The following is a 25850-nucleotide window of genomic DNA, read 5'->3' as shown; positions in this document are numbered from 1 at the left end:
CTTTCCCTCTTTGGAGGTATCTGTAGCTAAAACTAATACACGGAATGAGACCACATTTTATAGTGAGACTTTCGAAGGCATGGGGAGAGGAATTCCATGAAAAAAAAAGATTTAGTACCAAAAGTCGCTGATAGGGGAAATTTTGTCGTTGGCAGAGCCGAAAGCAGTCGAATATTTGCAGTAAATGTTGCAAAATTTTGCCATTCCTGCATTGCAGCAAAGTCAATGTTTGGACTCCATAATTTTTATGCAGGATGGAGCACCACCACACATTGAATGTTCAGTTGTTAAGTCGGAGTGAACCAGAATATTAAAGAAAATTATGTTTCACTCGGACTTAACATCGTTATCACTCTCTTAAAAGAATTAATGATTTATCAGAAATGTAGAAGCACTTATATAGAAATTTTACCTATAGTTTTATATCTTATCTTATTTTGTAATGTGAAATTTCATTATAATTTTGATGTATAGCTGCTTAGTCTCAGATATTATGTAAATAACTAACCATTTGCTGGGTGAGAGATAATAACCAAAATGTGAAATGGCCGACTTCAAAAATGTGTAGTGAAAGTACAGGTACATCTGTTATGTAGCAAGATGCCTCCCCCCCCCCCTCCTCCACCATGACGCTACGAAAGTTATGAGAGGATTCCACGATCGGCACTTATTGCCGTGTGACGTAGAGAACGTATGACGTAGATATCAGATGACAAATGAAAAAAAGTGGCACGGCGTTTAAAAGGAGCGGTAACGCTGCGCACAGGGCTTTTAGACGTTTTCCTGCTGCTGTATTCCTGTGCCTCGGAAGTCCAGCTGGTATGGAGCCTCCACGTGGGTTTCCTTTGTTCGAGGAAGTTACGACCAAATGACCAAGGGAACTTACCAGTCGGCAACAAAAGCCCAGCAGATCATGATAGTGGTAAACTGCAGAAATCGTCCAATATGAAGTATAGAGAAAATTCATAAAGAGTATCCAGTAAAGTGTGAAGTGAAGTGGTCAATGTAGGTAAATATCTGACAAGATACTGAAGCGGCTAAAGTAGCATACCAGCAAATTGGTAAGGTGAACACTTTATGTCTTTTAACTAATGGAATTGAATAAGAAGATTTTATTGTATGTGCTACTAGAGACTCTTTGAACTGTTAAGTGATAGATTTAAGAAAGAAATAAAACATTGTCTCATGAATGTACCTTGAGAGAGAGAGATATACAAGAGTTCTTAATTAGGCCTGAGATATATGTAAATTGATTAAGATTTGTCAGATTGTCAGAGAAGATTGTGAATGGAATTTGATATATATTAAGAATGAGATTTGATCGAGTAGAGTGATACAACGAGACTAAGTGATAAAATGTTATTAATTAGGTTTCTCAGATAGAAATTTATGGAAAGGGTAAATAACTGTATGTAAGAGTGCTAATGCTGTACCAAAATTTTATTGAATGATTAACTCAGTGCTTCAAAGTGTATTATATGTATTCTACTTGTAATTAAAATGTTTTGTTTAAATATAAATTTTGTCTTGCCTATACTTAGATCCTACTGCACTTGCTCATAAAATATAGCGAACCTCAAAAGGTGGGGAAAAAAAATTGATCTTATCAGGTCATGACTGCAAGTTTAAAATTTGTAAATGACAAGAGTGAATGCTGACTGGATTCTAACTCCCTGGTCTTACATGTTTAGTATATCCTAGGATTCAGGTAGGCTCAGCGTTAATAAATAAATTTTCTCTGAATTTGAAGAGGGAGATAGAACCAGTGCTGAGACAAAGAAACAGGCATCCACCATTTGCATTTCTTTGTCTCACAGAACAACAATTTCACTCTCGTCAGGGATTTCGGCCTAAGTAATAAGTATATTGAGATAGAAGTAAAAAGATAAATGATAGTAAAAAGGGGTGATAAGAAAGTAATAAGTAGAAATTATTGAAAGAAAGATACATTAGTGTGATTTATGCTTACAAGAGATAGAAAGGGCCTTAAAACACAAGGGGACGATACAACACAGTACTGCTCCTTTTACTCCAGCATTTCAGTAATGAGAGGGTTATCAGTCAGTTCTTTCTGACGGCATGGCTGCCTCGATCCCCAGACATCACTCCATGTAACTTTTGGCTGTGGGGGTATTTGAAATCCGTTGTGTATGTTGATGGCATTCCTAACTTGCATGTCTTGAAAGAAAACATAAAACGGGCTGTTATGAACATCCAATCCGACTCATTATGCTCTACAGCTGAGCATAAGGAGTCAGATTGGATGTTCATAACAGTCCGTTTTATGTTTTCTTTCAAGACATGCAAGTTGGGAATGCCATCAACATACACAACAGATTTCAATTTGTTGTACACAAAAAAGGTCAGCACATTGAAAATCGTGTATGTGACCCTGATTCTGATGAATAAAACATTATTTCCTGTGAGTTCAATCATTACATTAATTTCTGTGTCTCTCACAAGTTGTTGATTTAGTTTAATTATTATTATTCTTATTATCATTGTAACGCACCACTATCCAGCTGGAATGAGTGATGCTGCTGTCGCTTACACCGTCGAAATGTTATTATTCCATTTTATCTGCCTTTAATGTAATTATTATCTTTCTGTCATCACTGCCAGTACCAAAATTTCCCTTATCAGCAACTTTGGTAATAAATCTTTTATTTCAGGGAAATCATCTCCACATGCCTTCAAAAGTCTCAATATAAAATTTGGCCTCATTCCATTTATTGGTTTTACCTACAGATGCCTCCAAAGAGGGAAAGTTATTTTATGGCCACCCTGTACTTTGATTTCGAGTGCATGCATGATGAACTTGAAGCAGCCTTACCTTTCTCTTTGTATTTTCAGCAGCTTTGCTTAAAATTGCTCTTATAGTTGGTTCACCCATTTTTGTGTTCTTGTCCTATCTTTGCTCTGGACTCACCTTATTCATTTTTCTTTATTATTTCAAGTTTTTCTTACAATGAGATCACTTTTTGAATCATTTTCACACTTTTCACATTTTCACACTTTTTTCCTCACTAATTTTTTCGGGTACGAATGAATTGATGAAAGGAGAAAAATTTTTTATGAGAGTGGACTTGAAAGTATTGTTAAAGGTAGCGAAAGAAAAGAGTGACAGAGTTAGAATGGTGAGTCTGTTGCTGCGGTATGACAGAGAGGAGTTTAGGAGGGCCTTAATCGCAAATGACATTATGCGCAGGTTATGCAGATGGTGTGGTGTGGAATTTGTGGAACGAGTTTGATGGCCGAAAGGATTTATACAAGATGGATTGCATGGATTTGGTGTGCGGAGACTGGAAAAAGTGTTCCTGAATGAAGTGAAAATGGATGTGTAGAACCAGGGAAACTAGAACTACCAAGGAGGGAGGGGGGGGGGAGTGGATATACAGACATCAGTGAGACAGTTGAGTGTAAGAATGTATATAATGTACCCGAGTCAGTACTAAGGACAAAAAATGGGAATGGGATATTTAGAATAACGCATCAAGATAGGGGTAGGACAAAGGGATCACTGCATTTCATGTATACTAATGCCAGGAGTATTAGGAACAAGAAGGAAGAATTTTTGGCCTTGATTGGCTCTTCCTGGCCACAGGTTATTGGCATTAGTGAAACATGGCTGACGTAAGATGATATAGTTAGTGGGATAGAATGTGTAAGTTATAGTGTGTTCAGGAGGGACAGAGAGAATAAAATGGGGGGGGGTGTTATTGATGATAGCTGATGAACTGCAGCCAAGGAGAATTGAAATTGTATTGCAGGATAGTGGAAAGAGCTCATTTGGGGCTATTTGGTGTGAGATTGAGACTGGCAGAATAAAATATACAGTTGGGTGCTGCTATAGACCAGGTGATGGAATAGATGGTGGAGATAGTATGCATAAACAAATTGATGAACTGAGTGAAAGGAGGGTAATTATTATGGGGGATATCAACTATGGTAACATTGATTGGTAGGAGGAGAGGACACATGTGAGGAAGGAAATGGATTTTATTCAATTATTAAGGGATAACTATCTGAGACAGCATGTAATTGAAAATACTAGGGGGTGTGAGAGTGCTCGACCTGGTAATAGCATCTCAGAATTTGACTGTAATGAATATGACCATGTTGCCACCTATTGGTGAGAGTGATCATAAGGTCTACACCTTTTGATCACTTATGATCACAATACTACACCTTTAGCCAGCTGGGAGGTGGCTAAAGGTGTAGAATTTTCAATTAAGACAGGGTATATGTGGAATTACCGTGCTGGCAAGTATGACAAGCTTAGGAGATTACTTGGATCAGTGCCATGGCATGTACAACTGCAAGGGCTGGATGTCGATAGAGCATGAGAAGTGGTCAAGGAGCATTTACAGGAGGTTATGGCTGATTGTATACCTAGGGTCCGAATAGTAAAACAAGTAGGGGTTAAATAGATGAATAACACCATTAAACTTGAGCTGCAAAAAAAGAAACAACTGTGGAGGGAATTTAAAGAAAGAGGTGACCTGCAGGCACACAAACGGTATAAAGTGCAGCCCAGAAGGGTAACGAGCGTGTTAAAAAAAGCAAAAGCGGAATATGAAAGGAAACTAGTTATGCAAGCTAAAGAGAATCCCAAACAGTTCTTTCAATATGCTGCAAGCAAGAAAAAAACTGTACACGGCAAAATGATTTTAAGGAATGATGATGGTAAGGAGGTCACTGAATCAGTTGATATAGTGGAATTACTGAGTGAGCACTTTGCAAAAGTATATTATCCAGGTGGTGACATTGAAAAAATGAAGGATCCATTAGTTTATACGGGAATTGTGATGAATGAAGTGGAGGCGAGTAGTCTATTACAGAACCTTAATGTGAATACATCTGTGGGATTGGATGGTATACCGGCACGGGTCTTGCGTGAAGCGGCTAAAGAATTATCAGTGCCCTTGACCATGTTGTTTAATCTGAGTCTCGAGTCTGGTTTAGTCCCGAAGGTGTGGAAAGAGGGGAAATTAGTTCCACTGCATAAAGGAGGATCCAAGACTACGGTTGCAAATTACTGACCGATCAGCATATCAAGAGTCATTGTCAAGGTCTTGGAGAAAGTAGTCAAGGGAAAAATACAGGAATGGATTGATGAAAATGAGATACTGTACAGGGGACAGCATGGCTTTGTGAAAGGTAGATCATGCCTCAGTAACTTGCTCAAGTTTTATAACAAGGTGACGGCTGAACTGGATAAGGGTAATGGGTTTACAGTGATACTGCTGGACTTGGCAATGGCGTTTGACAGGATACAGGGGAATTGGTGTCGAGGCTAGCTGGTGAACGGACGTGCTATCGGAGAGCTCCTGAGAGATTTGTGTTTTTTGTTGATTTATTGGTGTTTTGGATTCAATTTAATGGACTTAAGTGTTTAATTTTGGTATATTATTGGAGCTTTATTAGCGTGGTTAGTGTACTAAAGTGTTTTATAACATAATCTATGTCAGGAAGTCGCCGCTAGATGAATTCGTAATGTGTAGTGTTCGTGCAAGCTCCAGATAAGAGAAGTATCATTTTCAGTTATCGATACAAATTACTTAATATTGTGTAGTTTTGTTTTGTTTGCCTTGCGTATTTTAGTGCGTCTATTTTTGGTGTGTTATAACGTATAATTTGACAAAACACATTACAGATAAATATAGCACCTGTGCGAAGGAAAATGGCGGCCAGTAATGAAGGTTCGCCATCGTTATCAAAGAACGGTAGCATAAAAGAAATGAGTCAGTGTACTAGCTGTGAAATGTACGCTTTGCGGAGTGCGGTCGGAGTGTGGTTAGATGATAATAAAGGATTGAATGTGTGTAGAAAATGTAGGGAGAATGCGGAATTGAAGTGTATTTCGGATCGTGAGTGTGATATTTTTGTCAACCTTCAGAATGAAGGAAATAGGGATATGACAAGAAACGGTAAGGTTGTACATGAAAATTGTGAGAGTGTGAATGATAGTATAAATGGTTTCTCAGAGAACAAAAAAGATGAGATAGATGCATTGAGTGAGATCGCGTTGTTGAATAGGGCGATAGAAAGAGCAAAACAGCAGCTAGAGTGCATGAACAAAAGTAGACTGAATGAACCAACCAATAATAAAAGGTATGACAGGAAAAATAGACGTATGAATGTGAACATGAACAAAATGAAGGATAGAGTGCTGTATGGAGACTCGTTAGTACGAGGTGTGTTAGTAGAGGATTTGACAAAATCGTACCAACCTGGTGCGACCATAAAGGACGTAACTGCGTCTATTAGAGAGCAAAACGAAAGGGTGAAAGAAATGATTGTTGTGGCAGGTACGAATGATTTGAAAGGAGATAAAATGGAAATGATAGAAGACCTGAATGAATTGTTTGAGGTAGCAAAAGAAAAGAGTGAGAGAGATAGAATGATTAGTCTTTTGCCAAGGTATGACAGTGAAATGTTTAAAAGGAGGGCTATAATTGCAAATGACTTTATGCGTGGGTTATGTATGACGAGTGGTGTGGAATTTGTGGATGTGTGGAGTGAGTTTGATGGGCGAAAGGATCTATATAAGATGGATGGCTTGCATTTGAATGGTTACGGTGTAAGAAGACTTGAGAAAGTGTTGCTGAATGTAGTGGATGTGCAAATTCAGGGAAACTAGATTTGTTAGGGGGGGGGGGAGTAGAGATACAGTCCTTATGGAGGCAGTTGAATGTAAGAATGAATATAATATGCCAGAGCAATTAAGGACAATAAATCTGAGTGGGATAGTTAATATAAGTCATCAAGGTAGGGTTGCGGCTAATGGGGGACTTAAATTCATGTACACTAATACTAGGAGTATTAGGAACAAGAAGGAAGAGTTTTTGGCCATGGTTGGCACTTCCAGACCACAGGTTATAGGTATTAGTGAAACATGGCTGACTGTAGATGATATAACTAGTGGGATTGAATGTGATGGGTATAGTGTGTTCAGGAATGACAGAGAGAATAAAATGGGGGGAGGAGTATTGTTGATGATAGCTGATGAGCTCCAGCCAAGGAGAATAGAAGTTGAATTGCAGGATAGAGAAAAGAGCACATTTGAGGCCATTTGGTGTGAGATTGTGGCTAGCAGAACTAAATATACAATTGGGTGCTGCTATAGACCAGGTGATGGAAAAGATGGTGGTGACAGTATGCACAAGCAAATAGAAGAAATGGGTGGAAGGAGGGTGATTATTATGGGAGATTTCAACTATGGTCGCATTGATTGGAGTGAGGAGAGGACACACGGGAGGAAGGAACTGGATTTTATGCGGTTACTAAGGGATAACTATCTGCGACAGCATGTAATGGAAAATACTAGGGGTCAGAGAGTGCTTGACCTAGTAATTATATCTGAGGATTTGGCTGTAACAAATATGACCACATTGCCACCAATCGGTGAGAGTGATCATAGGGTCTTAACTTGGGAGGTGGCTAAAGGTGTAGAATTTTCAATTAAGACAGGGTACATGTGGAATTATCAGGCTGGAAAGTATGACAAGCTTAGGAGTTTGATTGGTTCACTGCCATGGCATGTACAACTGCAAGGACTAGAAGTTGATAGTGCATGGGAGGTAGTTAAGAAGTGCTTGCATGAAGCAATGGCTGACTGTATACCTAGAGTTCGAATAATAAATCAAGTAGGGGTTAAATGGATGAATAACACCATTAAGCTTGAGTTGCAAAAAAAGAAACAACTATGGAGGGAATTTAAGGAGAAGGGTGACCGGCAGGCACATGAACGGTATAAAGCGCAGGCCAGAAGGGTGACGAGTGTGGTAAGAAAAGCAAAAAAGGATTACGAAAGAACATTGGCCATGCAGGCTAAAGAGAATCCTAAACAGTTTTTTAGATATGTAGCAAGTAAAAGGAAAAATGTATATGGCAGATTGATTTTAAAGAATGCCGATGGTAGGGAGGTAACTGAATCAGTTGAGATAGTTGAGTTACTGAGTGAGCACTTTGCAAAAGTATATCATCCAGGTGGTGACATTGCAGAAATGAAAAAACCAGTAGATTATACGGGAATTGTGGTTAATGAAGTGGAGGTGAGTAGTCTGTTGCATAACCTCAATGTCAATACATCTGTGGGATTGGATGGTATACCAGCTCGTGTTGTACGAGAAGCAGCTAAAGAATTGTCAGTACCCTTGACCATTTTGTTTAATTTGAGTCTCAGGTCTGGGTTAGTCCCGAGCGGGTGGAAGGATGGGAAAATAGTTCCACTGCATAAAGGTGGTTCCAAGACTGCTGTTGTAAATTACCGACCGATTAGCATATCAGGAATCATTGTCAAGGTCTTAGAGAAAATAGTCAAGAGGAAAATACAAGATTGGATAGAAGAAAATGGGATACTGTATCGGGGACAGCATGGTTTTGTGAAGGGTAGGTCATGCCTCAGTAACTTGCTCACGTATTATTATAACATAGTGACGGCTGAACTGGATAAGGGTAATGGGTTTTCGGTGATTCTACTGGACCTTGCCAAGGCCTTTGACAGGATTTCACATGGAATTCTAATCAGTAAATTGCAGCATATGGGAATGGACATAGGGTTGGTGAGATGGATAGGATGGTGGTTGACGGAGAGATATCAGAGAGTGATTTACTCGGGAGTAGAGTCCACAAGACGGCCTGTGACTAGTGGTGTGCCACAAGGATCTGTTCTTGGACCACTGCTGTTTAATTTGTTCATAAATGATATAGGAAATGATCTGAGAGGAACAGTTCATTTGTTTGCGGATGATGCGAAGTTGGGTAGGGCAATAGTGAATGCAGATGACGTCAAAATTTTGCAGGATGATTTGGATAGATTGGAGGTCTGGGCTAAGGAGAATGGATGTCAGTTTAATGTGGCAAAATGTAAGGTTATGCATTTTGGGATGAAAAGATTGGCGGCAGTTTACTGTATTGGTGGAACCCTGCTCCAGGAAATTGATGAGGCACGAGATTTAGGAGTGTTGGTAGATAAGGAATTGAAATTTAGAGGACACATTGCAAAAGTGACCAAAACAGCTCATCAAATCACTTGGTTGCTGAAGAATACGTTGACAAGCAGAGACAAGCAGGTTATTGTTCCTCTCTATCGAGCCTTGATAAGACCCCATCTAGACTACTGTGCTCAGATTTGGTCACCTAGGTTTCTTCTTGATGGGGAGGAGGTGGAGAGGATCCAGAGGCGAGTGACCAAGATGATAGCAGGTCTGTGGAATGAACCGTATGAGAACAGGTTGAGGATTTGTGGGTTGCAAAAATTGGTTGATAGGCGGAGGAGGGGAGATATGATTGAGACATTCAAATTACTGAAGGGTTTCTATAAAATTAATTCAGAAGATATTTTTGAGAACAGGGCTGGTTGTGGGAGGACTAGGGGACATCCATGGAAACTGGGCAAAAGTGTGGTTAGTAAAGGTGTTAGAGCTGGGTTCTTTACTTTTAGAGTAGTGAATGAGTGGAATGCGCTCCCTGAGTCTGTGGTGGATGCTGTGACAGTGAATGAGTTTAAGGCGAGGTATGATAGATACTGTATGAATGTCAAATAGTTGTGATGAATATGATTTGGGGCCTCCCTCGATGAGTCTAATGACTCCCTGGAGTTGCCCGTAATAATAGTAATAGTAATACCACATGGAATTCTAATCCGTAAACGACAACATATGGGAATGGATAGGTGGGTGGTTGATGGAGAGATATCAAAGAGTAGTTTATTCAGGAGTAGAGTCAAAAAGACGGCCTGTGATTAGTGTTGTGCCGCAGGGTTCTGTTCTTGGACCACTGCTGTTTAATTTGTTCATTAACGATATAGGGAAGGATCTAAGAGGAACAGTTCATTTGTTCGCTGATGATGCCAAGTTGGGTAGGGCGATGGTGAATGCAGAAGATGTCAAAATCTTACAGGACGACTTGGATAGATTGGAGTTCTGGGCTAAGGAGAATGGATATCAATTTAATGTGCCAAAATGTAAGGTTATGCATTTTGGGGTGAAAAGATTAGCAGCAGTATACCACATTGGTGGAACTGTATTCCAGGAGATTGATGAGGCCAGGGACTTGGGAATGTTGGTGGATAGGGAGATGAAGTTTAGGGGGCACATTGCAAAAGTAGCTAAATCAGCTCATCAACTCACTTGGTTGTTGAAAAATACCTTGACGAGCAGAGACAAGCAAGTTATTGTACCTCTGTACCGAGCCTTGATAAGACCTCATCTTGACTACTGTGCCCAGATTTGGTCACCTAGGTTCCTTCTTAATGGGGAGGAGGTAGAGAGGATCCAGAGGCGAGTGACTAAGATGATAGCGGGTCTATGGAATGAACCATATGAGAACAGGTTGAAGATTTGTGGGTTGCAGAAATTGGTTGATAGGTGGAAAAGGGGAGATATGATTGAGACATTCAAATTGCTAAAGGGTTTCCTATAGCATTAATTCAGAGGATATTTTTGATATCAGGACTGGTGGTGGGAGAACTAGGGGACACCTTTGGAAGCGTGGTTAGCAGGGGTGTTATAGCTGGGTTCTTTACTTTTAGAGTGGTAAATGAGTGGAATAAGCTGCCAGAGTCTGTTGCGGGTGCTATGACGATGAGTGAGTTCAAGGCAAGGTATGAAAGATACTCTTAGAATGTCATATAGTTGTGTGGACATGATGTTTAGGGCCTCCCTCGATGAGTATAAGGACTCCCTGGAGTCACCCATAATAATGATAATAATAATTCTTTTACTCATGTGAAAGATCAGGAAAATGCTTTACAATTAAAAAAAAGTAAGGAAAGCAATTGCAAAGGAGGCACGAGGTATGATAATCAAACTGCTATGTAATTAGCAGATGACATAAATTTGGCGGTAAATTTGAAACATAGTGTACATGGAAATAGTGTAGTATGCCATTGAAAAATAACTTTGTAAAATGTTTTTAATCGGTAACTAAATATTTCATCCTGTGAGTGATTTTTTAGAATAGTTAGCCATAAAAAATGAATGGATAGAAAATTTTAAAAATCTGTAGCATTTCTTTTTGAGATGTATGTAGGCACACTAATTGAATTTTAGAGGCACACTAATTGAATTTGAGTATAGAAAAAAATGATGCACTATTCGAAAATGCACTAATCAGAGTTGCATTAATCGAAGGATTGTCTGTATTTGGAAATGTAAAGAATAATGATTCAGAATTGTTTAGGTAAATCAGTTGGTTGGACAAGTAAAACAAAGGAGATCCTAATTTTAATCATGGGGAATACCAATCAAAAAAGAGGAGACAGTGTATAAAAACAAAGAAAGCAATGTTCTAGAATTTTTCAGGGATACTACATTAGGATGTTTATGTTGGCAGCAACTTTAGATTTTAGATTGGTACAGTTACTAATAATCTAAATGGGATATGGCTGTAAATGAGATATTGGCACGTGAGGTGCTGATTTGTAAGGTGACTAAGCAGGGAATAGTTTCAGCAGAAAAGTGGATATTATATAAAACTATATGAAAATCATAGTAAACTTACATCAGTATCATGGGATAGCAAGCTGTGGTGAAAAGAGTTTGATAGAGTATGGAAATTGGTTACGATACATCTGATGGTTTACAAGAGATGAACAGGGACAAATAAATAAGGCAACATGATACAGAAGAACAGTGTGAAATTAGGTAAACAATTGAAAAAATAAAGTTGTTGAGGAGGAGATATAAAAAGCAGTTTATGACTAGATACATGAGAAGTGATGCAGGCTATGAGAAAAACTGATAAGCATTACAAGGAAATAAAAAACATGGTGTGAGAGGATACTAGCCCAGACAAGCCAAAGGAAATCCACACTCTCATCTGGTATGTAGGAAGCAACATTCCAGATATGGAGTAAAGCAGACAGTGATGGAAACAAAGCAACTACCATATAGGATGTAGTGAAATTATTTTATGAGTACTTTGTTATGGTATTTCATAACAATATGAAATACCATAACATTACAATGAAATACATAAAATTACAATGCCCAAAAGGGAGGCAGATACCACAGGGACTGGAAGTTAATGAGCAAGAAATGCACTTTAGGTTGAGTAGGTTAGATATTAAATTAAATTGAGTAACTATATAAAAGTGGTGCTAAGACTATTTGCAATTATAGACCAGTTTGTATATCTGCAGTTGTGGTTAGAGTATTGGAGAAATTAGCTAGGAATAGAATATGCATCTTGACTGATAGACAGAATTTTCTGCGGTAATCAGCAAAAAACTGTAAAGCTTTGGCGTTGCTTTATCTATTACTTTATAATCTTCTGCTTTAGAAAGGGAAAGTGATAAATATGCTGGATGGGAGGAACTCATACACAGTAATATTTTTGAATTTGTGAAAGCATTTAACAGATTGCTGCATAGCAAATTGGTGTATAAGTAGTAGATGGGGATGAATAATAAATCAGTAATGGTCAACAGAGGCCTGAAGTCTGATAGAGATATAGAGAGGGTTATACTATTATATGTTCAAGGCCTTGATCTGATTACACAAATGATCTGTGTTTTCAAATTTCATCACCACCTTACATTGTGATGAGGAAACTCTTAAAACACTCCAGATACAGGTAATTAATCCAATACAAGTGAGTTAGATTACTTTAAAATATTGGTTATGAGAGCAGTTGAGAAACTATAAATTAGCTAGTTTAATGGATCAGGTGGAAAAGGTGTGATATATGGTAGTGGTATTTAACTTCTTGTAGACAAGCTTATACGTTGGTTATGCATTACTAAATTACTTAAGGAATTGACAATGTAGATATGAATATAAATTAAATTACACTTTAACAAATATTTCTGATATTTCGGCAACATCATGTTGCCATCTTCAAAAGGAACTTACAAAAAAGGCACATGCACGTAGGCACTACAACACAGTAAGTAACTGAGAAAGAAGTGATGAAGCTATTGTTCTCCTAAAAGTCCTGATGGTGCCCCCTAGTGGGCTAAGTAGGTGTTCTTGGCCGATGGGCTGAAGGTCTGCTGATGTAAGCCTCCCAAATTTGGGGCAGTCTCATACAACCAAATTTGTTGAGGTTTGGAGAATTTCTTAGGGCTGAGGCTGATTCCATAAATAATCTTTTGAATTTATATCTGCTACAGTGTATTACTATAGCTTTCTTCCACCGTATTCTGTGGCGTGTATCCAGAGCATGGTCTGCAAGACCAGAATGGCTGTACTTGTGAAAACGGATGTAGTCCTTATGTTCAGAAATTCTGATATTCGCTGTCCTGCCTGTTTGGCCAAAGTAAGACAGTTTACAGCTGCAAGGGACCTGGTATACACCAGATCCCTTGTGTATACCAGGTCCTAGTATACACAAGGTGTATACCCTTGTGTATACCAGGTCCTAGTATACACAAGGTGTATACCCTTGTGTATACTAGGTCTAGGGGAAGTGGTTGGTCTTTAGTCGAGCGTATAAGGGATGCCAATTTTCTGTATGGTCTGTAACAGGAGGTCAAGTCATGTTTTTTAAGATTTTGGTAATTTTTTCCTCGGAGGTGCCTCGGATGTAGGGAATGGTGATAGATTTAGAGTAATCCTTGTTGTGGAGGGGGGGGGGGGTTGTGGTTTGTAGGTTTCAGTTATTTTTGGATTTTGGGGGGGGGGGGTAGCCATTGGCTGAGAAAGTGTTGAGGATGTGATTTAATTCCATGTCGTTAGAACAGATTAATTTAGCCCTGTTGTATAGTGTTTTCACAACTCCATATTATTGTGAGGGGGGGGGGAATTGTTGGTGAATGTACCTGCCTGTATGGGTGGGTTTTCTATTAACTGAGAAAACCAAGGTTCCATCATGCTGGAGTAGTGTGTCTAGGAAAGGGAGGCTGTTGTTTTTCTTCTTTTTCCAGGGTGAACTTGATTCTGGGGGTGTTGGTTGTTTAAGTGTGTTAAGAAGGAGAGGAGTGTATCAGAGCCATGTGGCTAAATAGCGAACACATCATCAAAACGTTGCGAAGCCATATGGTTATCTAACTAAAATACCATATGGGTATTTAACTTGGTGAGATAATTTTACAGAATATGGAGGGATTATAAATAAGAGTGGAGGGTGAGAGTAGGAGAATAAGAGGACATTTCTCTTATTATTATTATTACCCCAAGACCTCATGGAGTCAAAGACTCATCTTCTTATTGTAGAAGATTCTGGTGAACAAATGGGAAGATGTATCTGCAGTGTTGGTTGAGTGGAATGTTTTGCAAAAATTCTAATAGTATGAATGAGTTTAAGGCCAACATGATATAAATATAAATATATTGCTTGTTGAGTGAGCAATATATTTATATAAATATAAATATATTGCTTGTTGAGTGAGCAATATATTCATATAAATATAAATATATTGCTACTGTAACAAGTCTTGACTTCATAAAAATTTGTTATAATAATAAGAAGAAGAAAAAGAAAATTATAAGAAGCAGTGGCATTGCAGTGCGAGCAGCAATTTTGATTATAATCCATTCTCAGATGTGAAGAATAAAAAAAAAATAATAAAACACGATAGGTCATTTGAATAGTTTTTATTATTGGTGTGATGTGAACTACTGGAATTGATCGAAGTAGTTGTATTTGAAAAAAAAAAAAAATCCTTATAACTCTGGATCAGAGATAGTTGTTGAAAGCATTTTCACTTGGTTACAAAGTAAATTATACCTAATAAGAAATTATATTCTTCTTTACTTTACCTAAGTGTAAACAAACATAGTTTGTGTGTGAAGTATCTTACTTGTATATAGAGGCTGCAGATAACATCTTTCCTTCACACTTTACATCAGGAAGAAGCACCTGGTCCTAGTAAAAGACATTGAATCAAAGGATAAACTACTAAAAAAATTTTCTGTACAAGATAACCAAGTAACACCTATTATGATTGGAAACCAAGTGCAAATAGTTAAAATTGAGAGGTTGTCCCATGGAATATATTGAGGCTGCTGATGACATCTTAATTCGCTCCTTTGCGAAATAAAGAAAGTTAGTAACAGCAAAAACTAGTACCTCCTTAGAAGATTCAAGTTGTTACTATGGTGAAGTAACATACACAATGGATATGAAGTCATCACTATCCAATTTTGTTAACATCTGAACCTTGTGTGCACTGTGGTTTGACTTATCACTTGGGCAGCAACTGTCTCTGAGACAAGTACATCAACTGTGTGAATATCAGGCACATCTCCAGCAATAACTATCTATCCCCTGTGAACATTTGTAGAAGGTGCAAGAGCACTTTTTCAGTTAATCAAAGAAATTCCAAACAAATGAACAAACTGTCTTTGATTAACAAAGACAATTTCTTTGACAATTCTAGAAATTGTCAAACACTCCCCACCAAGAAGAAAACCTCCAATCAGAGATTTCCTTAGGCAAAATAAATAAAGCAACATCTACTCTATTAGTGCCATCTGCCCCAGCGGAGTCATCTGCAACCTAAGAGTTAGTGCCAGCTACATCAGCCATTCAACCTTTCCCTGCTGAAAAAAAAAAAAAAAAAATGCAAACAGAAGAACTAGAGGAGTAGGGGAAGTAGAAAATCCACCAATAACAAAACTAGTAACTAAACCATCAACAGGAAAGACACAGAGTAAGATTTTGGGCCAGCGGAGGAAGTGGATCCTTGGATGAGTTGAGTAAGTTCTTTAATTTTGCAGAAGATTTAAAAGTGGCTCTAAGGTTGTATTTCTGTAGTATTTTGTTTATTTTATCTGATATCCCTTTAATGTATGAACTGGTTACAGTTTTATTGTAGTCTAGTTTATTTTTGTTTTTAGGTGGGATCTTGTGAAGAATTCTTTTAATAGTATTTTGTCTGCAGTCATTTTTTAGGAAGATATAGCAATTTCACAGTGAAATCCCTAAAATCTAATCTGGACATTATAATCACTAGAGCTGATAAAGGAAGTGTCACAGTTATTTTAGAAATATTTAGAAAAAATGAATCAATTAATCTCAGACAACAGCAATTATCAACTTGTTAACTATAACCAAACCAACCGGATAAAAAAGAAAACAAAAATTTCTTGGTGCCTGAAGATATAGTTAAAAAATTACTTCCACACTATGCTCATTCTCCGAGAATTTATGGTTCACCAAAGATTCACAAACAGAATGTACCACTCCGGCCAATAATTGAAGGTGTAGACAGACCCGATTGTCATCTAGCCAAGAAACTAGCATCGATACTCAAGGAGTTGGTGGGTCATTCCTCCTATATTAAAAACACTCAATCAAAGACATCACTCTGCCATCTTCAGAAATGTCTGTCAATGATACTCTTGATATTACAGCGCTCTTTGTACATGTACTACATTCTGATTATTTTGTGTGGCAAAACACTTTCTACCTGCAAAACGAAGGCACAGCCATGGACTCACCATTATCCCCCCCCCCCCAATTGCTAACTTTTATATGGAAGCTTTTGAGCAATGTGCTCTAGATTCCTCTCTTTTAAAACCCAAAATCTGGCTTAGATATGTTGACGATGTTTTCGCTATCTGGTCCCATGGCTGCCAGACACTTTCCTCAGCCCTAAACAAACAACACAAATACATACAATTCACAGTTGAGATTGAAAGGTAGAACACACTTCCTTTTCTAGATACACTGATTAAAAAATTACTTCCACACCATGCTCATTCTCCGAGAAGAGTGTATACCAAGAAGGGTATATACTAAGAGTTAGTGTATACCCTTCTCTTACATCTGATTTTACATCAAGACACTCCCAAGGTTTGTTATTGTGATCATCCACTCTGCAGTTTCACAGATACTTCACGTCTCACGTAAAGACTCACAAAAACTTCCATCTCACAAAATCTCACAAAAACTTCCATCTCATGTAATCAGATGGAAGACATGAAAGAAGTTTCACGTCTTCCATCTGACAATCTTTCCTTCACTGTTTACCAGAAGTCTGCACATACTGACCAATATATACACATAAACTCCTACCACCCAACACAAAAACTAGGTGTCAATTTTTTTTTTTTTTAACGCAAATTATGGACTTTACAACCATGTTATAAATAATTATTTTAATTTCCTGATGTTTCGACCTTCATATTAAGGTCATCATCTGGAGTACACACACACACACACACACACACACACACACACACACATATATATATATATGTATATATATATATGTGTGTGTGTGGGTGGGTATATCTGTGTGTGTGTATATATATATATACACACACACACACAGAGACAAGCTAAATTACATTTCACATAGTATGCTGAAGGGACAATAATTTGATCAATAGTTATTCTATTGGTCTCACCTCTAGTGAAAATAAAATAAAATTACAATAAATAAATGAAATAAAATAAATTAATTACATCAAAGCTATATTCTATTTAAGACAACATCAGAGAAACATTCTTTCTTATAGATAGTTTAGTTACAATAAAAATGATGTCCTAACTTATTGTTAGGACATCATTTTTATTGTAAGACAATTGTTATATTAGATTTAGGATCCTGGATTACCTATGGTCCTATTTATAATTAACTCTTAGGGAGAAAGGTTAAGTGGATAGAATATGTGTCTTCCATATTCTTGGTATTTTTAGACCATCATTATTGTTAAGATTAGAATGACTGATAAGAATCTCACAGGCCTCCTTAAATTTATGTTCATACCATGTTTTAGTGTAATGTAAACAACAGGTGCTTTTCCAGTCAATTCTATGTAAAGTGTTCAGGACATGATCAGAAAGACCAGCTTGACCATAGTTATTATATTTAACGTGTTGTTTATGTTCCTTTTTTTTTATAAGAATTGTGCATCCAGTTTCCCCTATATAGGACAAATTACAGGTGCCATGAATACGGTATACTCCAGGGTGGGCCAGTGGAGGGAGCAGATCCTTGGATGAGTTGAGTAAGTTCTTTAATTTTGCAGGAGGTTTAAAGGTGGGTGGCTTTAAGATTATATTTTTGTAGTATTCTGTTTATTTTGTCTGATATCCCTTTAATGTATGGAATGGTTACAATTTTATTGTAGTCTTGTTTATTTTTGTTTTTAGATGAGGTCTTGTGAAGAATTATTTTCACAAGACCTCACCTAAAAACAAAAATAAACTAGACTACAATAAAATTGTAACCATTCCATACATTAAAGGGATATCAGATAAAATAAACAGAATACTACATAAATACAACCTTAAAGCCACCTTTAAATCTGCAAAATTAAATAAGAACTTACTCAACTCATCCAAGGATCCACTTCCTCTGCTGGCCCACCCTAGTGTATACCGAATTCATGCACCCGTAATTTGTGCAATATAGGGGAAACAGGATGCACAATTCCTATCCGAAAAAAGGCACATTAAATTTAATAACTATGGTGAAGTCAGACTTTCTGATCATGCCCTGAATTCTTTACATAGAATTGACTGGAAAGGCACCTGTTGTTGAGATCACACCAAAACGTGGTATGAATGTAAATTTAAGGAATCCTGTGAAATTCTTATCAACTACCCTAATCTTAACAATAATGATGGGCTAAAAATCCCATTAATATGGAAGGCACATATTCTACTCGCATAACCTTTCTGCCTAAGAGTCAGTTATAAATACAACTATAGGTAATCCAGGATTTTAACTCTAATATAACAACTCTCGTGTTAAATTAGGACACCACTTTTGCTGTAATAAAACTATCTATATGGAATTGTTCTCTGATGTTGTCATAAGTAGAATAAAGCTTTGATGTAGTTATTTTATTTTATTTATTTATTTAATTTTTTTTCACTAGATGTCAGTTCAGTAGAATAATCAATGATCAAATCATTGTCTGTTTTGTATACTGTGCGAAATGTAATATAGCTTGATTTATTAATATAGCTTATTACCCTCCTGAAGAGGACAATGAAGCATTAGTACAGTATATTGTGTTCAATTTTAGGAATCGCGCAAAGTCTGCAAACAGTTGGGGGAGTCTTTAACAGGAATAAATGCAAAAATATAATGTGTGATAGTGATATTTCATGGATGAGCACTGCACACCTAGCACACCTGGAATATTCACCCCTGATATATATATATATATATATATATATATTAGTATTATGCAACTCCTCAATATCATGCCTTATTGTGCCTTCATTTGGTCAGTTCCATTAGAATTAAGTCATGAGCATAATAATTATTTTATTAATTTGATTTGTTGCTATTTTATACTTTTTATCCAAAAAATTCTGAAAAATAATATTGCATTTTATTGGTTATATCGTTTAAACATCATCTTATATGAAATAGCTTCTCACATTTTTTTCTCGAATTTTTCAAGTATTTTCATTTCTTTTTTCTTATTAGGCAACTATTGGAATATGTAATATATCCAAACCAGAACAGTGTGATGATTTTCTAAAAGCTAAATGGGAAGCTTGGAATTCTCTTGGTACTATGTCCCAGGTATAGATCACACATCCATATTTCAGTGCTTCAATTGTAATCTGAAAGAAAAATGAATATTGTAATTTAATTGTAGTAAAAAGTGGAAATATTGAACACTTTATAATATCATTTAAGATGTTTTTTAATTGAGGTGCATTTGTATCATTCTGTTAACAATTCAAAAATGCTAGGCTGTTAGATGAAAGACCATATTATTGGTTCCGGAGGCTCATCGTGGGACCCCACACTAATGTTTATACACACAAAACCTATCATACCTCTCCTTAAGCTCATTTACTGTTGGGACACTCATGACTAATTTTAACAATTCATTCCACTCGTTCACCACTCTCCAGGCAAATTATCTAGTTTGCACACCTTTACTAACCACACCCATACACAACTTTCACAGATCACCCCTCATTCTCTAACTATATGTCATATATTGAAAATTTTCCTTTGCATCAATTTTATAAAGTCCTTTAATATCTTATAAGTTTCTGACATATCCCCTCTTCTCCACCTATCAACTAAACTTTGTAATCCATATACCCTCAACCTATCCCCATAGGTAGCATTCCACTGACCTGGCACCGGTTTGGTCACTCATCTTTGAATCTTCTCTACTAACTCCTGATCCTCCAACAAACTCAGATGATGAAATCTGTGCACAGTGGTCAACATGCTGTTTGTTAAGTAGTTAAGATTATGGTTTGATTCTAAGTCACTGACTAAAGGAACTCTTTATAGTCTTTGTTCAGTTAGATCCTGAGTTAGTTGATCTTGAGCACAGACAAGTAGGGTCTTTCCTTCTAGAAAATTGAATTTTCAACCCACATTTTTTAACTGTACAACTTTCACTGCTTCAGATGGTGTTTCAGATCTCAGCTAATCTCCTGAATTTGCATTAAGATTATGCAATACCCTAATCATCTCCAATTCATTTATATCTTTTCTCAGATAGAAAAGTGACACATCTGGAAATGCAGTATCTCCACATGCATGATATACCTATGCAAAATGATTATTCAGTCACTCAGGTATTTAATTTTCTTCTGTTACCTCCCTACCATCAGCATTCATTCAAGTCACTCTTCCATAGTCGTTCTTCCTTTTACTCACCATATAACAACTTAATTCCTTGGCATTTCTTATTGACCTCAACAGTTAGTTTCCATTCCTTGCTATACAGGTCATGTATAATATATGCGCGTAAACAAAAGAAAAATATTTAATTCACCAAATATTTCAGTCTGGAAATAGCAGACCATCTTCAGTGGCACTACAAGAACAGTTTAAAAAAAAAAATAAGGTGGAATACTAACAATAGATCATTTAAAAAAAACAAGGCACGTGATGTTATATCACTAAGTATTAAAGGGAATATTTTTAAGCAGAGACATGATCGAAATAAAGATATTAATTAATAATATTAAATAACATAAAAAATTAATGAGTTATCCTGATTAGACTTTCCCAGATTTTTGATATAGATATACAGTCATTCTGATTCCGGTTAGGACGATGGAGTAAGGCCTCTACACTTTCTTTGAATAAACGTTCAAATTTATAACGGGATCTATGTAAGAGGCGAGTTTTTGACCAAAGGATGTTGTGGTTAGTTTCAGTCCCGTGCTGAGCCAATCCAGATTTTTCAGGTTTGTTGTGATGAATGGAGGATTGATGTTCTTGGATTCTTTTTTCAAGAGAACGTCCAGTTTGTCCAAAATAGGAGAGATCACAGTTGCGGGGAATTTGATAAACTCCAAGAAGAGATATAGTTGAGTGTTTGTCTTTAGGAGAAGGAAAATGGGAAGATAATTTGTTAATAGGTGAATACGTAGCTGTTAACTCATATTTCTTCAGAATTCTTGCAATAGGTTCTGAAATCCTGGAGATGTAAGGAATTGGAACTCGATGTATTGAATCTTCGTTGTTTTGTGGTGGATTATAAGAATCGAGAAGATGTTGAGTTCTCTTTTTGGAAAGCCATTGAATTTCATGTGTTGTTGGATAGTAGAAAGTTCTTTCTGTAGAAAATTAGAAGTAGAACAATTAGTTTTGGCTCGTCTGATAAGACATTTTACGATTCCTGTTTTTTGACAAGGATGATGGGCTGATTCTTTAAGAATATAATGACCTGTGAATGTTGGTTTCCTGTAAACTGTAGTTGTAAGAGTATATGAAGGTGACCGGATGAGGAGAACGTCTAAAAAAGATAACTGGTTGTTTTCTTCCATTTCCATAGTAAACTTTATACGATGATGTGTATAAGGAATTGATCTGTTTAAAAAAGAAGGTAAGGAGTGTTTGTTGTGTGGCCATACAGTAAAGATGTCATCTATATATCTTACCCAAAAGGATGGTTGAGGGAAAATAGATGAGAAGAGGACTTTTTCTAGATGTTCTAAATAAAAGTTGGCTAAAGCAGGAGAGAGAGAGGACTTCCCATTGCCATTCCTTCTACTTGGCTGTAAAATTTGTTTTGACATAAGAAACATCAAGAGTGTATTATGAAATCGAATAGTTTTATAATGTCTTCTGGAAAGATGTCAGCAAGTAATTTTTTAAAGTCTCCTTGAGAGGTACATTTGTATATAAAGATTCTATATCAAAGCTCACCATAAGATCTGTAGGTTGCAATGAGACATTTTTTAATTTTTCTAAAAAATCAGGAGTTTTTTTAGAAAGGAACTAGAGTTGCCTATGTGAGATTTCAATAATTTAGCAAGATATTTGGCTATACGGTAAGTAGGAGAATCAATACAATCTACTATTGGACGAAGAGGAAAGTCAATCTTATGTATTTAAGGAAGACCATAAAATCTAGGAGGTCTTGCAAAATGAGTTTTAAGTCTTTCAATTGTGTCTCTATTTAAATTGATGACTTCATCTAAGAGAGAATTTAATTTCTTTAAGTTGTCTGTTGGTTGGATTATAATCAAGTTCTTGATATATGGAGCGATCTCAAAGTAAAAGAGAAAGTTTTCTTCTGTAATTTGCTGAGTCCATAACTACTGTTGCTTTCCCCTTATCAGCTTTGGTGATAATGGCAAAGCAACAGTAGCAACAGAGGCATCCCCAAAAAAAACAGCCTCCCCCCCACGGTGTTATCACCATTACTTTTCAACATCTACATCAATGATCTCCCCATCTTTCCAGGAACTAGAAATTTTCTATGCTGATGACCTTGCCATATATATAGACAGCAGCCATGAGATAACTGCTCAATCAAAAAAATTTCAAGTCCATTGCTGTACTTGCCTTAAATAGTCGAACCACATATTATAGCAGTAATCAATTAAAACCAAACTCCTTGAAAACCCAGAGTAGCCTTTTTCACCTTAACAATAAAGAAGCCAACAGGAAGCTACAGATTTCTTGGGAAAGCTCTAATATGGATTTGCTAAAGGGAGGTCATGTTTTAGTAATCTACTTACTTATTACAATAAAGTGACTGCTTCCTTGGACAGAGGAGAAGGATACACAGTAATATACTTGGATTTCGCAAAAGCTTTTGATAGAGTACCTCATGATAATTGACAGTCAAACTAGAGCAGATAGGGTTGGATATTAGATTAGTGCATTGGATTGGATACTGACTATCTGATAGGTATCAACAAGTTGTGTATGGGGTGTGATATCCAGGAAAAGGAAAGTCACTAGTGGAGTGCCTCAGGGGTCTGTTTTAGTGCCATTACTATTTAACTTGTATATTAATGATATTGGCGAAGATTTGGATGGAGATATTCAGTTGTTTGCAGATGATGCAAAGTTGGGACGAACCATAAAGAGTAGTCAAGATGTTGTGGCCTTGCAAGAAGACTTGAATAAATTGAGTGATTGGGCAAGCAAATGGGGATGTGAGTTCAATGTTGCAAAATGCAAGGTTTTAAAATTTGGAAAACAAAGATGGGATGCAGAATTTATGCTTGGTGAGAATATATTGTTGGAAGTAGAGGAAATAAGAGATCTGGGGGTGATAGTGGATAAGGATCTAAAATTTAGGGGACACATCGCCAAAATTGTGAAGACAACACAAAGACTTCTGGGAATGATGTGGAGGACACTGACGTGTAGAAGTAGGGAGATTCTTGTTCCATTGTATAAGGCTTTGATTAGGCCACACATGGACTATTGTGCCCAAATTTGGTCACCGGGTTTTCAGAAGGATGAAGAGATGTTGGAAAGGGTCCAAAGGCGACTGACTAAGGTAGTTTCTGACCTCTGGAATGTTGAGTATGAGGAAAGATTGAGAAGATGTAATTTGCAGAGTCTGGTGGAGAGAAGGAGGAGGGGAGATATGATAGAGACCTACAAGTTGGTAGGGGGTTGTTATAAGATCAATGGTGGAGAAGTTCTGCAGAGAATAGTGGCAGATCAGGGGAGAACCAGAGGTCATCCCTGGAAACTGTATAAAGAGGGTGTGAGTAGGGGAGTGAGAGACAGATTTTTTTTTCATGCAGAGTTGTGAATGATTGGAATGCCTTGCCTGAGAGTGTGGTGTCTGCAGGGAGTTTGAGTGTGTTTAAGACACGGTATGATGGCATGTGTGTGTGTGATAAAAGGACCTCCCAGATGATTCTTTGACTCCAATGAGGTCTTGTTTAATAATAATATAGAACATTCCTGAACCCAATCTACTTCAGTGTGACTCTCAATCACACTCTTTCATATAAAACACACATAGAAAAAATAAAGGCAAAAGTTAATGCAAGAAATATATACACACTAAGAAAGCTTACTTCCTCCAAATGGCGTGCAGACCCTAGAACACTGAGATTTTGTGTCTTGGTTCTTTGCTGTTCTTTTGCTGAATATGCCTGCCCTGTATGGTCCAGATCCTGCCATGCTGAAAATCTTGATCCAGCATTGAATGAAAGCTGCTGCTTAATTACAGGATGCCTGAAACCAACACCAGTAAGAGACCTGTATACTTTGGCTGGTATTGCAGCCCCCCCCCCCCTTCAATTCAAAGATCTGCATTCTCAGCTGATGAAAGAAGCAGACAAATGAATGATTAGTGCCACCCACTATTTGGCCAAACTAAAGTTCCCCAATGACTAAGATCTTGACATAGCTTCCTAGCAACTGTTGAACCACCTAAAAACCCTCCAGAGACAAGACTTTAACAATGGCTTGCAATCTTATTTGAAACTGTCCCTAAGTATGGAATGACGATGGTAGAAATATAACGTACATCATCTTGTTGTCTTTGTCAGGGTTCAGAGAAAAGTATCTTGTGGACGAGTCTTCGAGAAAATCCATTCATGATAAGGTTGCTGGATATCAGGGATAGTTCTTCCTGGAGGTCTTGTTGATCTGTTGTAAGGAGAGAGGCACGGTTCTTCAACATGTGTACAATACTAATTTTCTGAGAAATGTGGTGTGAGGAAGTGAAATGTAAATAACGTCCTGTATTGGTAGGTTTGCGGTAAACTGAGAGGTTGATACCACCATTCGGAAGCTTCTTAATTAAAGTGTCCAGAAATGATAATTAGTTATCTTCTTCAAGTTCTAGAGTGAACTTGAAGAACGAACCATACCATAGAGTGGGATAGAAGCACAATTCCTTACATGGAGGAGGACTTCCGCTCCTGAATTTTTAAGGAGGCCACAACAGTTGCCCGCTGTACACAAAACCTTAACAGGAACCAAGGACTAATCTTGCCCATGATCTGGAAGACCCTTATCAGATCCTTCAACTCGCCAGAACTGAATTATAGTGCCAACTATAGAACGTTCCTAAATAACAACAAGTGAGATCATCCACGCTCTATGAATGTATTGTATGCGCCCTGTTCTTTGTTTAATATAATTGGAATCGGTTGATTTTAGTTTGTAACAGTTTTTTACTTTTTAGTGCCTTACATCAGTTATGTACCCTGAAGATGCCAACAGACTTGGTGAAACTAGTTGGTATAACTTAGTTGTTTATTATATACACTTGATCAATATAATCCCAATAAAAGTTTTTCCAAAGTCATCTGTTATATTCAAAGTGACACTTGATAGATGACATTGCTAGTCTAAATCAAATTACAGCAGCTGCATCTGTATGAATCTGCATAGCTTGAATTTAAATCCATGTAACTCCGAACCTTACTGTGTGTGTGTATGTGTGTGTGTGTGTGTGTGTGTGTGTGTGTGTGTGTGTGTGTGTGTGTGTGTGTGTTTGTGTGTGTGTGTGTGTGTGTGCTCATAACATCATAAAAGATGCTCATAACAGATTTGATTGAAACCTCTGTGAATAAAGAAATTAAATTTTTTAAGTAAGCAATACATATTTAATGTTTATTCATACATATCCATGTAAGTCAGGGACTTACTATATATATATAGACTCTTTATATATATATATATATACACAATAAGTCCCTTTAAAAGATGAAACAATAGCACACATGTAAATGACAAGAAGATTAAG

At 37.1% G+C, this 25850-nt stretch overlaps 1 protein-coding gene across 1 annotated transcript in view; it reads left to right on the top strand.

Moving 5' to 3' along the window:
- LOC150100945 (enoyl-CoA delta isomerase 2-like) overlaps positions 1-25850 on the top strand; it is a 181891-nt gene that overhangs the window by 72462 nt on the left and 83579 nt on the right. Inside the window, exon 5 of the mRNA XM_090401940.1 lies at positions 19343-19441. Coding sequence (XP_090258066.1) covers positions 19343-19441 — 99 coding nt within the window. The remainder of the gene's footprint in view (positions 1-19342; positions 19442-25850) is intronic.

This window comes from Typopeltis vanoorti, chromosome 12, assembly GCF_054136105.1.
Source record: "Typopeltis vanoorti isolate ZY-2024b chromosome 12, IOZ_Tvanoo_1.0, whole genome shotgun sequence".
Lineage (NCBI taxonomy): Eukaryota > Metazoa > Arthropoda > Arachnida > Uropygi > Thelyphonidae > Typopeltis > Typopeltis vanoorti.
Note: the sequence above shows the minus strand (reverse complement) of the source record. Positions and strands in the feature narration are given on the sequence as shown.